At 55.5% G+C, this 17205-nt stretch overlaps 7 protein-coding genes across 7 annotated transcripts; 4 read left to right on the top strand and 3 right to left on the bottom strand.

Moving 5' to 3' along the window:
• Positions 1-1272: 1272 nt before the first annotated feature.
• Positions 1273-2580, top strand: WHR41_04273 (uncharacterized protein; the record flags this gene model as incomplete). The annotated part of the gene is made up of 1 exon (XM_069372879.1): positions 1273-2580. One exon carries the CDS (start codon positions 1273-1275, stop codon positions 2578-2580), a length of 1308 nt encoding a protein of 435 aa, XP_069230316.1.
• A 549-nt stretch (positions 2581-3129) lies between these two features.
• Positions 3130-4332, bottom strand: WHR41_04272 (uncharacterized protein; the record flags this gene model as incomplete). Its single annotated transcript, XM_069372878.1, has 1 exon — positions 3130-4332. The coding sequence occupies one exon, from the start codon at positions 4330-4332 to the stop codon at positions 3130-3132; it is 1203 nt and encodes a 400-aa protein (XP_069230317.1).
• Positions 4333-4637: 305 nt separating this feature from the next.
• Positions 4638-5489, top strand: WHR41_04271 (uncharacterized protein; the record flags this gene model as incomplete). The annotated part of the gene is made up of 1 exon (XM_069372877.1): positions 4638-5489. One exon carries the CDS (start codon positions 4638-4640, stop codon positions 5487-5489), a length of 852 nt encoding a protein of 283 aa, XP_069230314.1.
• Positions 5490-5847: 358 nt separating this feature from the next.
• WHR41_04270 (uncharacterized protein) lies at positions 5848-8112 on the top strand. Its single transcript, XM_069372876.1, has 2 exons — positions 5848-6096; positions 6159-8112. Exons 1-2 carry the CDS (start codon positions 6009-6011, stop codon positions 7727-7729), a joined length of 1659 nt encoding a protein of 552 aa, XP_069230315.1. The 5' UTR covers positions 5848-6008; the 3' UTR covers positions 7730-8112.
• Positions 8064-9320, bottom strand: WHR41_04269 (uncharacterized protein; the record flags this gene model as incomplete). The annotated part of the gene is made up of 1 exon (XM_069372875.1): positions 8064-9320. One exon carries the CDS (start codon positions 9318-9320, stop codon positions 8064-8066), a length of 1257 nt encoding a protein of 418 aa, XP_069230425.1.
• A 1867-nt stretch (positions 9321-11187) lies between these two features.
• Positions 11188-13685, bottom strand: WHR41_04268 (uncharacterized protein). Its single transcript, XM_069372874.1, has 2 exons — positions 13522-13685; positions 11188-13474 (listed from the first exon to the last, which is right to left on the bottom strand). The coding sequence occupies exons 1-2, from the start codon at positions 13532-13534 to the stop codon at positions 11349-11351; spliced, it is 2139 nt and encodes a 712-aa protein (XP_069230424.1). The 5' UTR covers positions 13535-13685; the 3' UTR covers positions 11188-11348.
• Positions 13686-13981: 296 nt separating this feature from the next.
• WHR41_04267 (uncharacterized protein) lies at positions 13982-16672 on the top strand (the record flags this gene model as incomplete). Its single annotated transcript, XM_069372873.1, has 1 exon — positions 13982-16672. One exon carries the CDS (start codon positions 13982-13984, stop codon positions 16670-16672), a length of 2691 nt encoding a protein of 896 aa, XP_069230427.1.
• Between the last annotated feature and the right edge of the window lie 533 nt (positions 16673-17205).

Raw genomic sequence — 17205 nt, 5'->3', positions numbered from 1 at the left:
ACTACGGGCCGCATGATATCAGCGATCACCTTTAGTCCACCCGCGGCTCGCCCACCCGTCTTCTGGTCTTGATCGGAGACGCTGTAGTGGCCGACGAGAGCGTGCAGCACGTGTGAGGAAGCATGGAGCCGGCAGTTAGTGGCCCCGGGGATACCTCAAGGCTCAGGGCTCCACCTCACGAGACATTGGGGCTGCATGGCCCGTGGACCAGTCCATCCTCCGCATCCTCCTCAAGCAGTGCCTCGCTGCCATGCTGCCTCAGGAGCGACATGCCAGACGTGCCGGTACCTGATACGTCCAGCATCCTCCCCATCGCTGCGCACACTGCGCGAGGCAACTCCTACAACATGGCGCAGTCGACATGCCGCCTGAATGCCTTCGCCCGAATTTTTCGAGCACCGTCCCGTTCACCTCCAACGCCGCAGGGCTGAGAGCGAGACTTTCCAATAGTCCGGACGCCACACGTTTGGTGAAGATTTGGCTGCAGGCGATCGAGGGTTCAAGTGAGGTTGCGCAAGACGAGCTCGGCCAATCGACTCCGCACGTGTGCTCGGCCGCTCGTTCGAAAGCTCGCCCGGCGGCCGGCGCCCGTCCCCTGCAGACGAGACGCGTGAGACGCTGCCACCGAGCCTGAGCCTGTTCACCGTGCATTGTTGCGCATCTTGCCGTCGCCGAAACTGACGTTGCTCCGGGCGATATCAAATAATAAATCTCTGCTTAGACATCTATGCAGATGGAGTGCTAGTCTTCTTTGTGGCTGCGACCGTGGGCGATTGCCTGGTCTGGAACTATCGTGTCGTCCACGTGTATCCCTAGATTGCCGGGAAGCCGCGCACGTGTGTTGAGTTGTGATGTTAAGTGATCGTCATGTTGAATGTTGAATAAAAAGATACATATACAAAGGAACCGTAGATCTGTCAGAGCATGGTTGCATGGGTGTCGTTTACTGCATATCGATGATGGACACCAAAAAGGCAAAAGTGAAGCTTCCTCCCGTGATCGAAACAGGGACCTTAGGATATCTTGCATGGCTGCAATCCCACGCTCTACCACTGAGCTAAAGAAGCTGTTGATTAGATGGGTCGACCGCCGCTGTCCAAACTATGACCTTTGCTCGCCATTCCAGACCCTGAACCTGCTCCAGCCGAGGCGCCTCCATCCAAACTTTCCCAGAAATCTTCCCAAAAGATCTACAAGCCAGGCCGCTCCCGTGCCCTCTTCCACACCACCACACCACACCACCACAAAACCCCCCCACAGCGCCCGCCCACCATGGCCAGCGACAAAGCCCGCTTCTACCTCGAACAGCAAGTCCCCGAGCTGCGCGAGTACGAGCGCAAGCAAATCTTCACCGCCGCCGAAATCACCGCGATCGCCAAAAAGCGCTCCGACTTCGAGCACGTCCTCAACGCCCGCGGCAGCAGCCCCGGCGACTACGTGCGCTACGCGACGTACGAGATGAACCTCGACAGCCTGCGCAAGAAGCGCTGCAAGCGGCTGGGCGTGAAATCGAGCGCCGCGCACGGCGGGCAGCGCACCGTCTTCTTCATCCTCGACCGCGCGACGAAGAAGTTCCCCGGCGACCTGGCGCTCTGGGTGCAGTACGTGCAGTTCTGCCAGCGGGAGAAGGCCGCGAAGAAGCTGGCGAAGGTGTTCACGGCGATGCTGAGGCTGAAGCCGCGGGAGTGGGGGCTGTGGGTTCTGGCGGCGAAGCATTATGCTGAGGAGCAGGGGGATATGATGACGGCAAGGAGCTACATGCAGCGGGGGCTGAGGTTTTGCAGGGACGAGCGGAGGATGTATTTGGAGTACGCGAAGCTGGAGATGGTTTATTTGGCGAAGCTGTCCGCGCGGAGGAAGATTTTGGGGCTGGATGAGGAGAGGAAGGAGCCCGTGGAGGGGGTGGCGGGAGAGGAGGGGGATGATATGATGATGCTGCCGGAGATTTCGGCGGAGGACATCGATCCGGAGGCGAACAAGGGTGTCGAGGAGGTCAACGCGGAGGCGCTCAAGAGGCTGGCGAGTGCGCCGGCGTATACTGGTGCGATTCCGCTGGCGATTTTCGACGCGGCGATGAAGCAGTTCGACAACGACACGGGCGTCGCGAACGATTTCTTCGACCTCGTTGCGACTTTCAGCTCGGTGCCTTGCAGCCGCGCTATTCTGGATACGATCTACGAGCGCATCCAGACGCTTGCGCCGGGCTCTGCCGATCAGATCATCTGCGACGCGAAGATGCGCGTCTTCGGCGTCTCGCTCACATCCGTTGAATTCCCCGCTGCTCTCAGTCAGAGTCTCGCGGTCATCAAGTCAGGTCTCGCAAGCGTTGCGCCGGCTGGCCAGTCGAAGCTTGCTGAGAACACGGTCATGTACCTCCTGCCATTCACGATGCAGAAAGATGAGCTGGATGAGGGCATTGTTCGGGTGTTGGAGGCGAGCATCAAGAGGTACTTGCGAGTCTTTGTCGAAAATACGAGAGGTGGCTCGGAGAAGGTCAAGACGCTTCCAGGCAAGCTGAGGAACGTGAGCAAGGAAGCCGAGGCTGAGGCGCTGCAGAACTACGTGCAGAGTATGGGATGAATGTCATTGGGGGTCCAAAACTGGACTGAAATGAAGACACAAGCATTACCGAAGCCGGGCGGGAGCGAGCAAGTCGACGGCTTCAGAACAGCCCGTCAGCCAGGGCTTTAGTGGTAGAACACCGCACGCAGGGTCGGGCAACCAGGGCCAGTGCATGGTACCTATGATGGATTCTATAGAGATCGCCCTCTCCACGAAACGTGAGACGACAGCCGCCCACGGCCTGAGGAGAACGAGTGGTGAACCTAGCTAGAGACGAGTGGCTGAGCAGGCAAGAAGCAATACTAGGACTGTACGTAATGAGCAAGCTGTACGAAGGCTACTGCACCACCGAACCTTCCCAGAATAAATAATGTTGTCTTGCGCAAGGGAACGATAATCAACGAAGAACAGCAGAAGAATATTTCATTGACGAGCAAACGCGATCCTGCAGATCCGGGTATATACGCCTTGGAAGCAAACACGCATGCTAGCAATAATAGTTCCTCGTCATCACACGGTAGTACCATCTTTTCCCTGAGGCAATGTCATGATGTCGAATCCCTCTCCTCAATCGATGTAGACAAGCCAACCGAAGTTCCTTCCCAGCCACTTCCGGGCCAATCGTGCTCCAGCTTCTGTCGGCTGACTGAACGCCACATGATCCTTAGTGATCTTCTCCGTATCGTTGACTGGTGATACTGTCGTTTTGCTGGATTCCGACTCCTTGTGTGTTTCACCATCTTCATCCTGACGTTGGCCCGTCCGTCCAGAGACACGCTCGTTGTGATGCTCCAGTGCTCGATCCAGCAAGCACTGAGCTATCCCCTGTCCTCGATGTGTCGGTGAGGTCCATATTCGCGAAATCCCCAGCTTGGCCGGCGATAACTTCGTAGATAGCTGAATCGGCTGTTTCGCTACCGCCTCGTCGGATTGCGCAGCGCGTCTCGCACGCAATTTCTCCAGCGCTGACATCGCTCGTTTCGCCGGATCGTCTTTTTCCTTGGGCTTGGCCGGCTCCAAAACCTTCTTCGCTTCCGCGATGTGCTCTGCCAGCAGCAGCCCGACGCACTTGTTCTGCCGCACGTACATGTACACCGTATGTCGTCTCAAAGATGCGTCTTCCGGGAGATGTTTCGCCGAAGCCTTCCAAAGCTGCTCGTCCGGTATGTCCACGGCCCCCAGCTCCCTCTGCACCACGTCCAACGCTGCCCGGGCGCGCTTCCTCCGCCACGGACTATCACTCCCATCCACAGCCGCGATCTCGTCACCTGCCTTCGACGTCTTGAACACACTCCCCGGGCGCCCTTTGCTCAGGAAATCCTTGCCGACATCGTAGCCCTCGGCGTGCTGCTTGTGGTACTTGTCGTGCAGTTTCCGGTCCTCGTCCGACGACGCGATATATTCCATGCCGCAGGTCTTGCACTTCTTCTGCACCTCCTGCCCAAGGCTGATTTGCATCTGCGTGAGCGGTTTGGCGTCTTTCGCGGCAGTTGCTGTCGGCGTCGGTTTCTTGGCTGAGCGGACATTGTCGTTGATCGAGGAGAGTGCTTTTCGCTTGCCTAGCACCGAGAATGCACTCTTGATCGTCGGCGATGGCCGGGAAAGCGTGCTGTATTTAGTCGTGCTGTCCTGCTCCCATGGAAACTCGGGTGGTGATGAAGGCGGGCTTGACGCGAGGCATGGTTCGTCTGAGAAGATGGGGTTGTCGCTGGGAATTGGAGTGGATGATATGTGCGGTAGTGGCGTCGAGGTGAGATTGGCTTCCGCCATTATTTGTCGAGCAATGCACTGAGATGTTCGCAAGGAGAGATAATGTGGGAATAATTGTCTAGCACTTTGACGCGCTGCGCTCAAGCTTCACGCGTCGCGCCCTGCAAGCCTCGGTCGGCCGCTTTGGGACAAGCGCCGAGGGAGCTGCCGTGTCGCGTGGCCGTCGATCTTCACATGTCACAGACCGACCCACTCGCTTACGTCCCAGCTACCTTGAGCCAGATAAGCAAGAGCTACAAATTGCAGCTTTCCAAAGAGTGTGCAAGACTGTCATATAATAACCAAGCTTCACTCTTGACATCAAGATGCCGTTAAGCACCATGGCCCCGTCACGGACGATTCCGGTCCAGCCGCTGACTGGCACGGCATTCCAAGACTTCGGCGAAGTGATCGAGGATCCGGCAACGCACGACGACACCCTGTCGTTCAACACCATTGAAGCAAACCAAGGCTCCGCCAGAAAGGTTCTCGATGTCACCCACTTGAGGAACCACTATGGCCTCTCTCAATCCAAGAAACCCGCTTCGCCCACCGTCAACATGTTCGTCTGCAAGCCCCGCTCTCTGGCCCAGCAAGACGGAAACGGCGTCTTCCCCGTCAAGATCCTCGAGCGCCACCCTTTCACACCTCAGACTTTCGTCCCTATGGGTCTGGATCGAAACGACAAGGAAACAGCCTATCTCGTCATCGTCGCGCCAACCCTGCCTCTGAGCCAACGAGCCAAAGACGAAGCTCCGGTCCCGCCCTATCCAACAGAACAAGCCAAGCGGAAACTGAGCTTGCGCGAACGATTGCTGGGCAGCCGACCAAACCCCTTCACCAACGACTTCGTGCCCACAACAACGCCGCCCGTCACTTTCGATCTCTCCTCGTCGCAGCGACCGAAGGGTCCAGGGCTGCCGGATCTGAGCAAAGTGCAGGCGTTCATTGCCCGCGGGGATCAAGCTGTGACGTACGGACCGGGCACGTGGCATGCGCCTATGGTTGTTCTGGGGCAGCGGCCGGTCGAGTTCGTGGTGATGCAGTTCGCGAACGGAGTTGGGATTGAGGATTGCCAGGAAGTTGATATTATCACGCCGGAGGGAGGGCAGGGGTTGAGTGTTGTGATTGAGGATGGGGCGCTGTCGGCTGGGGCGCCGGTAAAAGCTAAGCTGTGAAGATGTACTTATTCAAGAATGATATGGCTAATGAATATGGTCTGTCCGCGGATGAGGTTTCCCTTCGTCGTTCGCGTTCCTGATGATTGTGAAATCGATGTGGTCGATGTTTTTTGGTCGCTATGGTACGGTGAAAAATATTGCAAAGTCGGAGTGTCAAGTACTTGCCTTCCTCTGAAAGGCTCTTCTATTCTTCTATGTTCCTCTTATCTCTGTAACGCATCAATGTATAGTAGACGCGCGGATGCAAACTGTATTGCGGGACGAAATGACGTCTTTCAGGGTTAGGGTACGAGTCAAACCGAGCGGAGACAGCTCGCATGGGGAGCGAGTGCGGGACAGCTCACTTTCGCGTACATTCACTGTTCCTGAGACATGGCGGATCTTCAGGGCTAGACGCTGGCGATCACTTTCAAGCTCGTCGCTTCTCCTTCACCATATCTTATTTGGTCTCCGGTCATTGTTCAACACTGAAGACACACCCCGCTCTCACCCGCGCGCAGAGCGCAGTCTACCAACATGTCTGGCAACCCCTTCCGCCGGCCTCAAGCGAGCAGGCCACCGGATGAGAGCGCGATAGACGACAGCGACGTCGCTGCGCCAAAGTGTAAGCATGCGCCGGTGGCAGGTTGGACGGATTCGGAAGGAGACTAAGACAGGAATGCACAGCGCCGCCTCGAACAAAGACCGGGAAGCCGAAGAAGCGTGTACAAATCATATCCCCACCACAGTCGCCCTTGGAATCGCCGGAAAGGCCTAGACGATTGTCGGATGGGAAGACTGGGTCGCCTCCGCCGCCCCCCGTGAGTGTGACGCCCGAGGATGTAGCTGCGACGAATGCGATGTCAGCCGCGGATACGGATCTCCAGAAGGCATACCTGAATACCCAGCGAAACTCGGACGGCTCTGACCCTATACCGCCGCCGGTACAGACGGGTACGATGCGCGCGCCGTATAATCCTTTTGCCCGGACGTTGGCGACCACCGATGCACATCTGGGCTTGCAACGAGCCACGGCGGAAGACCGAGGGACCGAGGAGAAGGCAGGAGGCGGGCCGCCAAAAATGAACGTGGATATGTTCAAGAACATCCTCATGACGGGCAGTGCGAGCCCATCTCCACCTGTTACACAGCCGGCGCAGTCTCAACGGCCACAGGATAGCAGCAGCGGCACAGACACCTCATCTGTGTCACGACATTCACTGTTCGACCCCACGCAAGAGCTGCGCATGGAATCGCCAAGGACATCTTTCGACCAACAATCGATTCCAAGTGAGGACAGCGAAGACAATGAGCACACGCAGTTGATGGGTCCGAGTGTATCACGACCAGAGGCTGAAGGTCCTCCACCACCGCCGAAACACAAGCACGGGAAGGCTCTTGGCCTAAAGGGACCGCAGACGGTGTCATTTGCAGACTTCAATGAGTCGATCCCGTCGGGCTGGCAGCAATCTTCCGGTCCTAGGACTCCGCCAGTAAACAATCCGTTGCAAAGCATCTTACGACCTTCGACACCTAGGTCTCCCAGTAGTGATCTGAACAAACCACTTCCGCCACCCCCAGAGGCACAAACAACAATGAACACAGCGAGCGAGAATTCTGCTAGCGACACGACAGCCACCCAGCAACCAGCACCGCCGCAAGCCGACCCTTCCGTGCCAAAGAAAATGCCACCTCCACCGCCTCCATCATCACGGCGACAAGGAGGCGGCCGAAGTCGAAGCGGCTCAAACCTAACCCAAAACTCCATCCAAGAAGAAGCTGAAGACGAAGACGCAAAGCCAGCCTCAAAAGCCGTCCCGCCTCCACCGCCCTCACGAAGATCACACACCCCTTCAACGCAGACTGCGTCCGCCGACACGCCTCCCACAACCCAACCGGGCAGCCCTTCGACCGAGAACAGACCCCTACCTCCCCCGCCCCGCCGCAACCCTTCCAAAAGCGGCTCTCATCACCGGTCATCATCGAACGCATCCAGCAACAGCATCCCGCGCCACGAAGGCGGCGCACCGCCTCCCGCTCCTCCGCCTCGGCGCGGTGCTGCGCCGAAGAGGAGCAGCATGGAGCACAGGAAGCCGAGCGACACGAGTCTGGGCTCCGAGACGTCGAGCTTACGGCAGATCGACGAGGGAGCGACAGGTGAGGCCCCGCCGCAAGAGCCGCAGCGAGACATGCTGGCGGATCTCGCGGCTCTGCAAGCCGAGGTTGACGCTCTGAGGGCTCAGGCTGGGCAGGGGTGAGGGGGCCGTGTGTTTCTTGGAGTGGCAATGTTGCCGTGCGTAGAAGACGCAGGCATCGCGGTTTACTCTACAAAGCCGTCCACTGACGCAATCAGGACGCGGCATTGAGCCTTCATCTGAGTGTGCCATACAACATCCACCCGAGATGAGCGTTGGGGCGGTCTTGGGCCAAGATCATGCTAGGTGCACGGATCTCAGATCACGTATGGATGGCCAAGAGGGGCAGCCATAGTCTCCAGCCTTCAAGGAGGCCAACGAAGTATGAAACATGTACAGACGCCCAGCGAAATGTGCCACTGCGTCCCTTTAGACTATCGTGCATATTAGCCTTCTCCTATCGTGGTACCATGTCAAGCGTAAGCCCCAGCGTGTCCCTCTCGTCATCACACAACCGCCCATACTCAAGCAGCACCCGGTGTGCATACAGCAGCATGTCCTCCTTCCTAAGCACCTTCTCAGCCCACAACCGCCCTTCAGTCGCAATCCGCTCTCCCTCCTCATCGTGCCCAGCGTCTCCTCCGAAACCCAAGAAATACGCCATCGTCGACCACAGATCCCGCAGCGTAATGTCCAGCGGTATGAAATGCACCCAGGGCGCGAGCCTGCTATCGTGCCACTCCTTGAATATCGTCGCTTTCATGGGAGCGCTGTTCGACCGCATGAACGCCCTGAAGCGGCCCGAGAGGCTGTTGCCGTCGATATCGGGGAGGTACTTCCAGCCGTACTGCTTCTTCATGGATATCTCTGGCAGCAAGCCGTAGCGCGCTGCCATCGCTTTGCAGGCGTCGCTTGAGTCTCCCCGAGGGCAAATGTAGTCTGTGAAGCCGACGTTTGCGATTTCGCTCAGCCAGCTGGATAGTGAGGGTCGGCCGGTTTGCTCTACGCTGGTCGTCTCGTGTCCAGTTGGGCTGCCGAACTTGGATTCGTTGTCGTGCAATGCTGTGTCCGATCCATTGAGCATGGCAACGAGTCTCTGGCGCTGATAATCTTGCCATTTGGACTTCTCCACAAGGCCTCCTGTTGCTTTGCCGCGCCACACCAGCCCGTAGACTTTCTTGTGCCAGGGAGTCGCCGTGTTGCCTTCTCCGAACCAGCCCTTGCTGGTGTACGCGGCTTTCTCGCCAAAGTAGGAGGCTGCAGGTAAGAGGATGTCGTTGCTGCCTTGAAGCTTTGCGTCGCTGAACATGGGGACCAGATCCGTGCGAATGCTCATGGTTGCGGGTCTGATCAGTGTCCCGTGGATGCTCGCCCAGTCACGGTTGTTGCAGATGTCTTTGGATGTCGTCCAGTTGGAGCTCTGTTCGATGAGATTCTGGTCGTTCTTATGGCTACTTGTCTCAGGAGGGCATGTGCTGAGAACGTGCGGCCATAGTTGTCCTTTCGTAATCCACTCGTCTTTCACAGTCTCTCGATCCCTTGAAACGTGGTCTACGCTCTTGCTTTTCCACTTGGGCAGCCTATTCGACATATCTCTCTCAGGCAACGACATCATGTGCTCTCGCTGCTTCGAAGCCCTCGCAACATGAGCCTCGACCTTCTCCCACGTCGCAAATATCCGCGGCTCATCAAGCGGATTGATGGCAATATCCATGTCCGGCAAATCAGCCGCTATCTGCCCGATCATATCGCCCCAGATGACAGACCTGGCCCGGCCTTGGGGAACCTTCTGTAGTCGACCATTGCGAACGCGCAGCGTCCACTTCCAGTCCACCAGTTCGCCGCGGATATCCGCAGGCTCCAAGCCCCAGAATGGTTCAATGTCCTCGTAGATTTGGTCGAAGAAGCTTTCTACGATTACGGCCCCATTCTCACGAGCGCGTTCGTGCCATTTGTCAAAGCCGGGGGGCGGGTATCGGCCTCGGCGATGGATGTAGGCAGCTACGGCATCGCGTAGGCTGTGAGTCTCTTCTGTTGTTTTGTTTTTGAACGATATCACTGCCTGGCTGATCACATCGTCCAGCGGATGGTGTGCTCGGGGCCTCGTAGGCCGTAGGCGGCGAGTCGATGCTACGCGTGGCGGGTCCGAGAGATCTAGACAAAACCAGAAGATGCTCGCCAGTATACAAAGAGATATTAATACGAGACGAGAAGGCTTTTGCTGAACAAACCGTGCTGATAACATGCTGCACGCATGGTGCTTGGAGGCGTCTAGAAGACGAGACGATTGCAAGGCCACGGGAAAAAAGAGAGACGACAACAAGCCTCATCGAAGGATGGGCACCTGACTCCTACCATTGAATCTAAATGTCCTGTCGCAACCACTCTAGGCATGCCGCGCTAGTGCAAGCATCTTGGATGGATGCTGTAGGATTGGTCGCCGGTGCACTCAAGGTGCCGAGCGGAGTGAAGCGAGAGTTGGCGGTTCAGGAGGCTATTTGCCGGCGCCAGGCCCCAATGCGGGCGTGCCTAGAGGTCATGTCGCCGTTAAGACAACTGACTGACCTGTTTCAATGAGGCGAGCGTGCCATGTTTTCGCATTTCGTAGCAAAAATCAGGACAGATTGCGTCTTTGAAGGTCAATCCGGCCTCCTCTAAGCAGCGCGTATTCCGTATTGCCCAGTTTCCAAGATCCCTCATTGGCGGAAGTCTTCACCCGCTCGCGAATCGAGTATTGCATAGTCGGTTAGCTAGCTCAGCCTCATCCTTCGCTTGCTGCCAAGCGCAGCGGGTTGCCTTGGCGGTGTCTCAATGCTTTGAGTCTTTGAGTTGTTTACAAATTATTAGGTGCTGGGGATTTTAACTCGAGCGAGAGAACTATTGATTGCGGGCATCATCAAATGGGTGGACGTCCGTCAAAGTCCAGCAGCAATCAGTTGGAGTTCAGTAAGGCTGAGTCAGTGTAGACTTTGTGAGGAGATTCGGTTCTGGGGAGAGTATGGCTCTCTGGAGGCATGTTGGACATGAGGCGCATGCTGTGCACGCCTTAATATCTCCGCCTGCACCACCGACTCTGGCTGTCATCAACCCAAAAAATCATTCCAAGGGGGGCAAATGGTTTGATCGGGTGTAAGAACTCGTTGTGTTGACTCAGAGTATGATATGGACGCCTTAAAATCCGCCGTTGTGTACAGCTAGCGTGCCAGAAGCTGGATCCCGAATCAGGAAACTATCCCAGCAAGCGACTGCGAGGCATAAGTCAAGCCATCGTGTGATCTTGCGAGGACAAAAGATGTGTTTGTAGGTGGCACCAAAGAGCAAAAAGTCTCCCCTCACGGGATCGAACCATGGACCTCAAGATAATCGTTGTTCAGTCGCCTGAACAGGAGCAATTACAGTCTTGCGCTCTTCCAGCTGAGCTAAGGAGAGTGTGCTAGCTGTGCTAGCCTTAGCTTTGGATGACGGTCATTGACAGCACTCAATATGTATACTTTCAATCAATAGACCACTGAATTTTGACGCGACTCAAACACTACCTAGGTAGTAGAACTCCTCACAAGAAAGTTACCAATTGAAATGGATGCGATGCGTATGACAGCTTCTTTGTACCCATGAATGAAAGTCAAGCTGATGCAAATCGATGAGAATACATGAGCTCACGGCTAAAGCCCAACGCAAAAGCGCAGCAAATACTCTGGTATCTTAATACAACAAACAAACGCGTCCACCCCTTCACAATGCTCTACCCTGCAAACGCAAAACGCCCAAGGTCGAGGCTTGGTCTTGCTTCCTCTTCATGGCTGGTGCTCCGGGGGCTTTCCGGCACAATGAGGTCTTCGCTTCCTTTGACATATATCTCGCTTGCGACTTTTGCTGAGATAGGCTGTTGCTCTAGAGCTAGCCATTCTTCGTCAGGGAGAATCTCCTCGGCGCCTTCGTTCTCTAGTGCTGGTTCTTGTGGTGGCGAGGATGCCGGTACCACTTCATCATCATCCTCTAGATCAACTGTTTTGTCTTCGGTGAATTGCTCAGGCGATGCCGGCTTCTTTGAGCTGCTTGCCTCTAATGATTCGATCATCTTGTTTTTGCTCGTTGAGCTGGAAGCCCATTTTGACTTGAAGCTCTCGAAGCGAGATGCAACGCCCTTGTTGAATATGCTCGGAGTATCGCCAACACTCTCGAAAGAAGTCTCGGGAGTATCCATTGCCTGTGTGCTGCGAGAGATGTTCGACGCGAAAGACGACACCGTATCTTGCGTAAGGTCTTGCGACGCGGCGACTGGTCGTTCCTTGCGGTCTATGGCTGAGACGTCTGAATACACCGACAGCCTCTTCCGTTTCTTTGGTGATGGGGAATGCGCTGGTGTATCAGCAAGTGCCGCCATAGCATCGTGCGCCGAATCATCTGACCACAGCTCGAACTCGTCCTTCTTAGATGAAGCCTTGCGCAGAGATGGGCTGGCGCCGAAGAATCGGCTGGTTGATCCGTCTTTGATAGATTTACCAGTGGTGCCGGCTAATGCGCTGCTGTCTGAACACAATCGCTGTCTCTTCGGAGGGCTGCCGGCGCTAGGAAACTGGGCACTGACAGTACGTCTTGTTGGCTGCGGAGCTGAGGATGGCGCGGGCATGCTTGCTACACGGCTCACTGCAGGCGGACGCATGGCAGGGAGCTGTGACGCGGACCAAGACGTGTTTGGTTGGGCTTCCAGCAAGCGACGCTGGCTGGGCGAAGGTGTGAATGAATTCGGGTCAAGCTCAGCTAAGGGTGTCCGACGTGCTTTGAAGAACTCTGCTATGGTTTTCCCTTGCTTCTCGTTTGGAGTTTGAATGCTGGTAATCCTTCTTGGTACAACGTTTTGTCGATGTGGTAACACCAAGGGGAGTTTGGTGTTCGGGTCCAGATCTCCAGCTGCGACGCCGCATGCTACACCGGGATCCACGGGTTTGCCGATAAAAGGCATGCCGTCTATTTCTAGTTGTGGTGGGACCTTTGTAAGGTTGACGAGGCACTTTGCTTCCGGGCAAAATACCCATTGGTACAAGAAAGTTTGTTCGGCCTTTGCGAATGATTCCAGGTAGCCGGCAGGAATCTTCATCTTGCCGTCAAATTGAACGGTTCGAATGACACGGTCAACAGTCTTGTGTTTGCGGACAAGCCGATAAGCGGTTTTGAGACCCATCTTGTCGATACCAGGGAGATAGTCACACCCAGACAGCATGGCCATCATACGGAATTCGTGGAGCTTCCAACCGACAAGGCTCACCTCACGGCAGGCGGTGAAATCGTCTCGCCTGATCATCACACATTCACCGTATTGGTCAAGCTTGGTCAACAAGCAGCGAACGCCAAACACGAGAAGATCAGAGTCCTCGCTCAATACGCCTTGGATCAAGCCCTGCTGCTCCAAGTAGGTGAGTTGACTGTCTGCTTCGTAAGGTGCGACAACGTAAGGAATGCCGGCAGCCTTCAGCTCCTCGATCAATTCACGGGCCATGAGTGGTGTCACGTCCACAGCCTTCTGTAGCTCCAGCTGTGCTTGGGAAGTCTTGCCGGCTTGTAACAGCTGCAGCCCTGTTCTCCTACTCTCTTTCCGCCGCGCCGCTCGATCTTTCTCGGTATGGGCTTTGCTCGGTAGGTAGTCTCCATCGAATACCAGGTATGGTTTTACTCCGAAGTGGATGAGCATGCGGACACGATTCATGGCGAAATCGACATATTTCCTAGTCGGCTTGCCCTGGGCAAGGTCGATAGCACAGGCGACCGTGCCACGATGGAGCCAGCCATAGGCGTCGATTCCAATTGTTTTGCCGGCGAAGTTGCGAAGGTGAGTGGGTTTCTGGATACTCTTGAGGAGAGGCAGTAACCCTGCGACTGTCAGTATCATAACATGATCAGGCACGTGCGGTACGTACCTTGTATGCCCATGTCTGCGGCCGCCTTAATGGGGCGCTGGCGATTATGCCAGATCTCCGCTGCTCACGTGAACCGTCCGGTCATTTCAATCCTGAAGCAGAAGGCAACTCGAACGACGGAAACCCGACTCGTGTATCGTCTATGTCAAAACAAGACGGCCTCTGCTGAGCGTTGCAAGAAGCTCAAGACGCGCCTGGACCTCGACTTGGACGCGTCGCGGAAGGGCGGGCCGAAAACGCTGCCAGAATTGAGAGTGCGGGGCCATAGTTTCCCTCTCCTTACAGTTCGCTCGACTGCCCCAAAAGAGCGGGCGAGTCTCGAGACCCACCCTCGCCGAGAGACTCCGATGACTTCACATGCGCCGCGGCGCTACTATATGATATGTGACATGCATGCACGTGTACACAAACACGAACTCCGCTGTCTGGATTATGCTTGCGCGTGCAGCCACCGCCTTCCATGAGCCTGACGCCCGCTGATCTGGACTCTCTGCGCCAGGATGCCGACGAGCTCTCGTTGAAGCTAGTGCGTTCCAAAAGCAGAGGTGAGGCTCTGGAGCATGCCATCAATGCAGTCGACACTTCCATGCGAGCATTGAAGCTCGCCGATAATCCGATCGATCGGTCTCAACTCTCCAGGCGCGTCAAGCAGCTGTTGCAAGAAGCCGAGCAGATCAAAACCAACAGCGATTGGAGGCCTCTTGAGCAAGATGCACCTGCGATTCATGATCCGAGCGGCCGAGATGCCTTTATCGAAGTCAGTGAGCTTAAGGAGCCCCAAAATGCGCGAACGCTTCCCAAGTCGGAGCAGATCCTGCTTCTGAGGGCAAGCATGCTCAACGGACTCAAATTTCCGCCTTGGACGGGCGAGCCAGACGCCGATGAATTTATGCTCAGAGCTGGGGAGGAGCTCTTTTCAGATGCGGTTGAGCTTGGTCTTTCCGATTTCCAATGGGACGTGTTTGACGGTTGGAAACGTCCATCCGAAGCCTTGCCTCCTCCAGCATGGTTGACCGATGACGATGTCAGCCCAGGTCCTAGCATGGAATATTCGAAGAAGGTCGATATTGTGCAAGATGCTGCTACAGATTGCTCTGTTGTTGCTTCGTTATGCGCGGGTGTGGCAAGGGCCGAGCGCAGTCACGCGAAAATAATGCGCTCTGTACTTCACCCCTACGACATTGAGAATGGACGCCCTCGCATGTCTGAAAATGGGAAGTACATTGTGCGTCTGAACTTCAACGGATGCTATAGGAAGGTGGTCATAGACGATACCCTTCCTACCAGTAAGACAAATCGAGTCATCCACGTTGTCGACCGACGCAACCCCGGCCTTCTCTGGCCCGCTCTTCTGGAAAAGGCCTACTTGAAAGTCCGCGGCGGCTACGACTTTCCCGGTAGCAATAGTGCCACAGATCTTTGGATACTCAGTGGTTGGATCCCTGAGCAGGTCTTCGTCCAGTCTGACGACCTGGAACCTGATACATTCTGGAGACGTACATTGAATGCCTTCACTTACGGAGACGTCATGGTTACGATGGGGACAGGCAAGATTTCTCCCAGGGCTGAGAGAGAGATCGGTCTCGCTGGTCAGCACGATTATGCAGTGCTTGACGTGCGCGAAGTGGACGGGCAACGACTTTTCTTGATCAAGAACCCTTGGTGCGAAGGAACAAGCTGGCGTGGCCGGTTCAAGGAATCTTCGTACGTCTCAGAAGACGGGAGTGACGAGACTGAGCCTCTGGAAGACGAGGAACCAGTCCAATCATCGCGAGATCTTCTCAACGCAGATGATAATTTGTCGCCAGGCACATTCTGGATGGATCTTGACAATGTCATACAAAACTTTGAATCAATCTACTTGAACTGGAACCCAGGGATCTTCTCGCACCGGCAGGACATACACTTTGTCTGGGATCTTTCAGACCCGGCAGCAGCGTGCAGAAGATTTGCTAGCCTCAAAGCGCATCCTCAGTTCGTTGTGACCACACAAAAGCGCGGTACCGTATGGCTTCTCCTTTGTAGGCATTTCCAAGGTGAAGAAAATCCCGGCCAGGATGGGACGCAGCGTCAGGACATCGATTTTAGAGGATTCATCGCATTGCACGCTTTCAACTCAAGAGGCAATCGATTGCTGCTCGCGGAAAGAGCGATCGAAAAGTCGAACTTTGTCGACAGTCCTCAAAACCTGCTCAAGCTGGAGTCGTGCGAGCCAGGGAAGCCCATCACCGTCATACCGGGAGAGCAAGAGCTTCCACCAAGAAAACTTACGTTCACAATCAGCGCCTGGAGTGATTCGCCGTTCAGCCTGGTCGAAGCTCCGGAACGCTACCCTTGCAACACTAGTATCCAGGGGTCATGGACGAAAGACACTGCCGGCGGTAACGCACATAGCCCGACTTACTCCAAGAACCCTCAATTTTCCATCGAGGTCACCAAGAAAACATCAATCAGTCTCCTTCTCGAGGCCGATAACGACGCTCTGAATGTTCACTTCAAACTCGTGCATGGTTATGGTCAGCGAGTGAGAGCCATACGCGCCAGAGACATTGTGGCGGATAGCAAGGATTACCGGCGACGAAGCTGCATCGCCGAAGCCGGCCACGTCGAAGCTGGAAAATACACCATTATCTGTAGTACCTTCGAGCCCGACCAGCTGAGCAGCTTCAACCTGCTTGCGGAGTCCACGTCCCCAGTCCGTCTTGCTCTCTTACCTCGGGAAGGCGCGGGACGTTTAAGACTGGAACTACGGCCTGCCAGCTTCAAACGCGACAACAACCGAATCGCTATTCCTCTCATGCCTCAACGTCTATTGAAGCTTTACGCAGTCGCTCTTCCCTCTGGTTCTCGTTTGCCTGGCTCGTCTACCCGTACTTCATTGATCCGCTTGTCCATCGAAGTTGGACGCGGTCCCCATAAGCGTTCGCTGACCTCTTCGGGTGGAGGTGAGTATTCTGACGGCAGCGCGGGCGGCATACAGACCGATGATCTCGACATCGATCCCAACGCAAGGCGCCATGGCGACATATGGCTTGTGTTGGAGAGAATGTACGCACACTCTCAGGTGCCTGAAGAGACGTTTGGTGTCGAGCTCTTCGTCGATCAGCCGGGAGCCATTGACACGGGCGATTGGATGGCGGCCGACGAATAGGCCTCCTTTCGATTTGCTGTCTCGTATCTGTAGCCTGGAGCACAGTGAAAACTCCTCGGACTTTGTCGGGTCATTGGCCCCATCCAGATGTCACTTGATTATGGCAACTTGGCTAGAGCCTTGGCAAAAAGCAATGAAATTTTTCGGGACTATTCAATTGATGATCATCTCAATCGATAATCTCAATCTCATTTTGGTGCTCCCTTCGTTCAGGTCCCAGCCTGTCCAGTATGGCGATAGTGATAGCAGTTCCCATATCTTTCACGTGACGCCAAAAGTGGGACCCACCTCCATCCAACATCAACTTCGAGAGTTCGGCGTGTCGTCGCTATAAAGCAACAGTCTTGGAAACAATACAAATCGCATGCTTACAGGTTTGCTCAAACATGTGACTTGTTGTCCGACGGCTTACCCCTCTCTCTCGTCAGCAAGACCTGGAATCCTCGCTCGTGACCCAACCCGTCATCATGGTCGGCGTTTGTCCCCCCAAATGCCGACGACATCACACGTCGTCAACCATACCAATCATTCCA

The sequence above is a fragment of the Cladosporium halotolerans genome (genome assembly GCF_011745625.1).
Source record: "Cladosporium halotolerans strain TM138-S3 chromosome Unknown Sca11, whole genome shotgun sequence".
In the NCBI taxonomy this organism is placed as follows: Eukaryota; Fungi; Ascomycota; class Dothideomycetes; order Cladosporiales; family Cladosporiaceae; genus Cladosporium; species Cladosporium halotolerans.
Note: the sequence above shows the minus strand (reverse complement) of the source record. Positions and strands in the feature narration are given on the sequence as shown.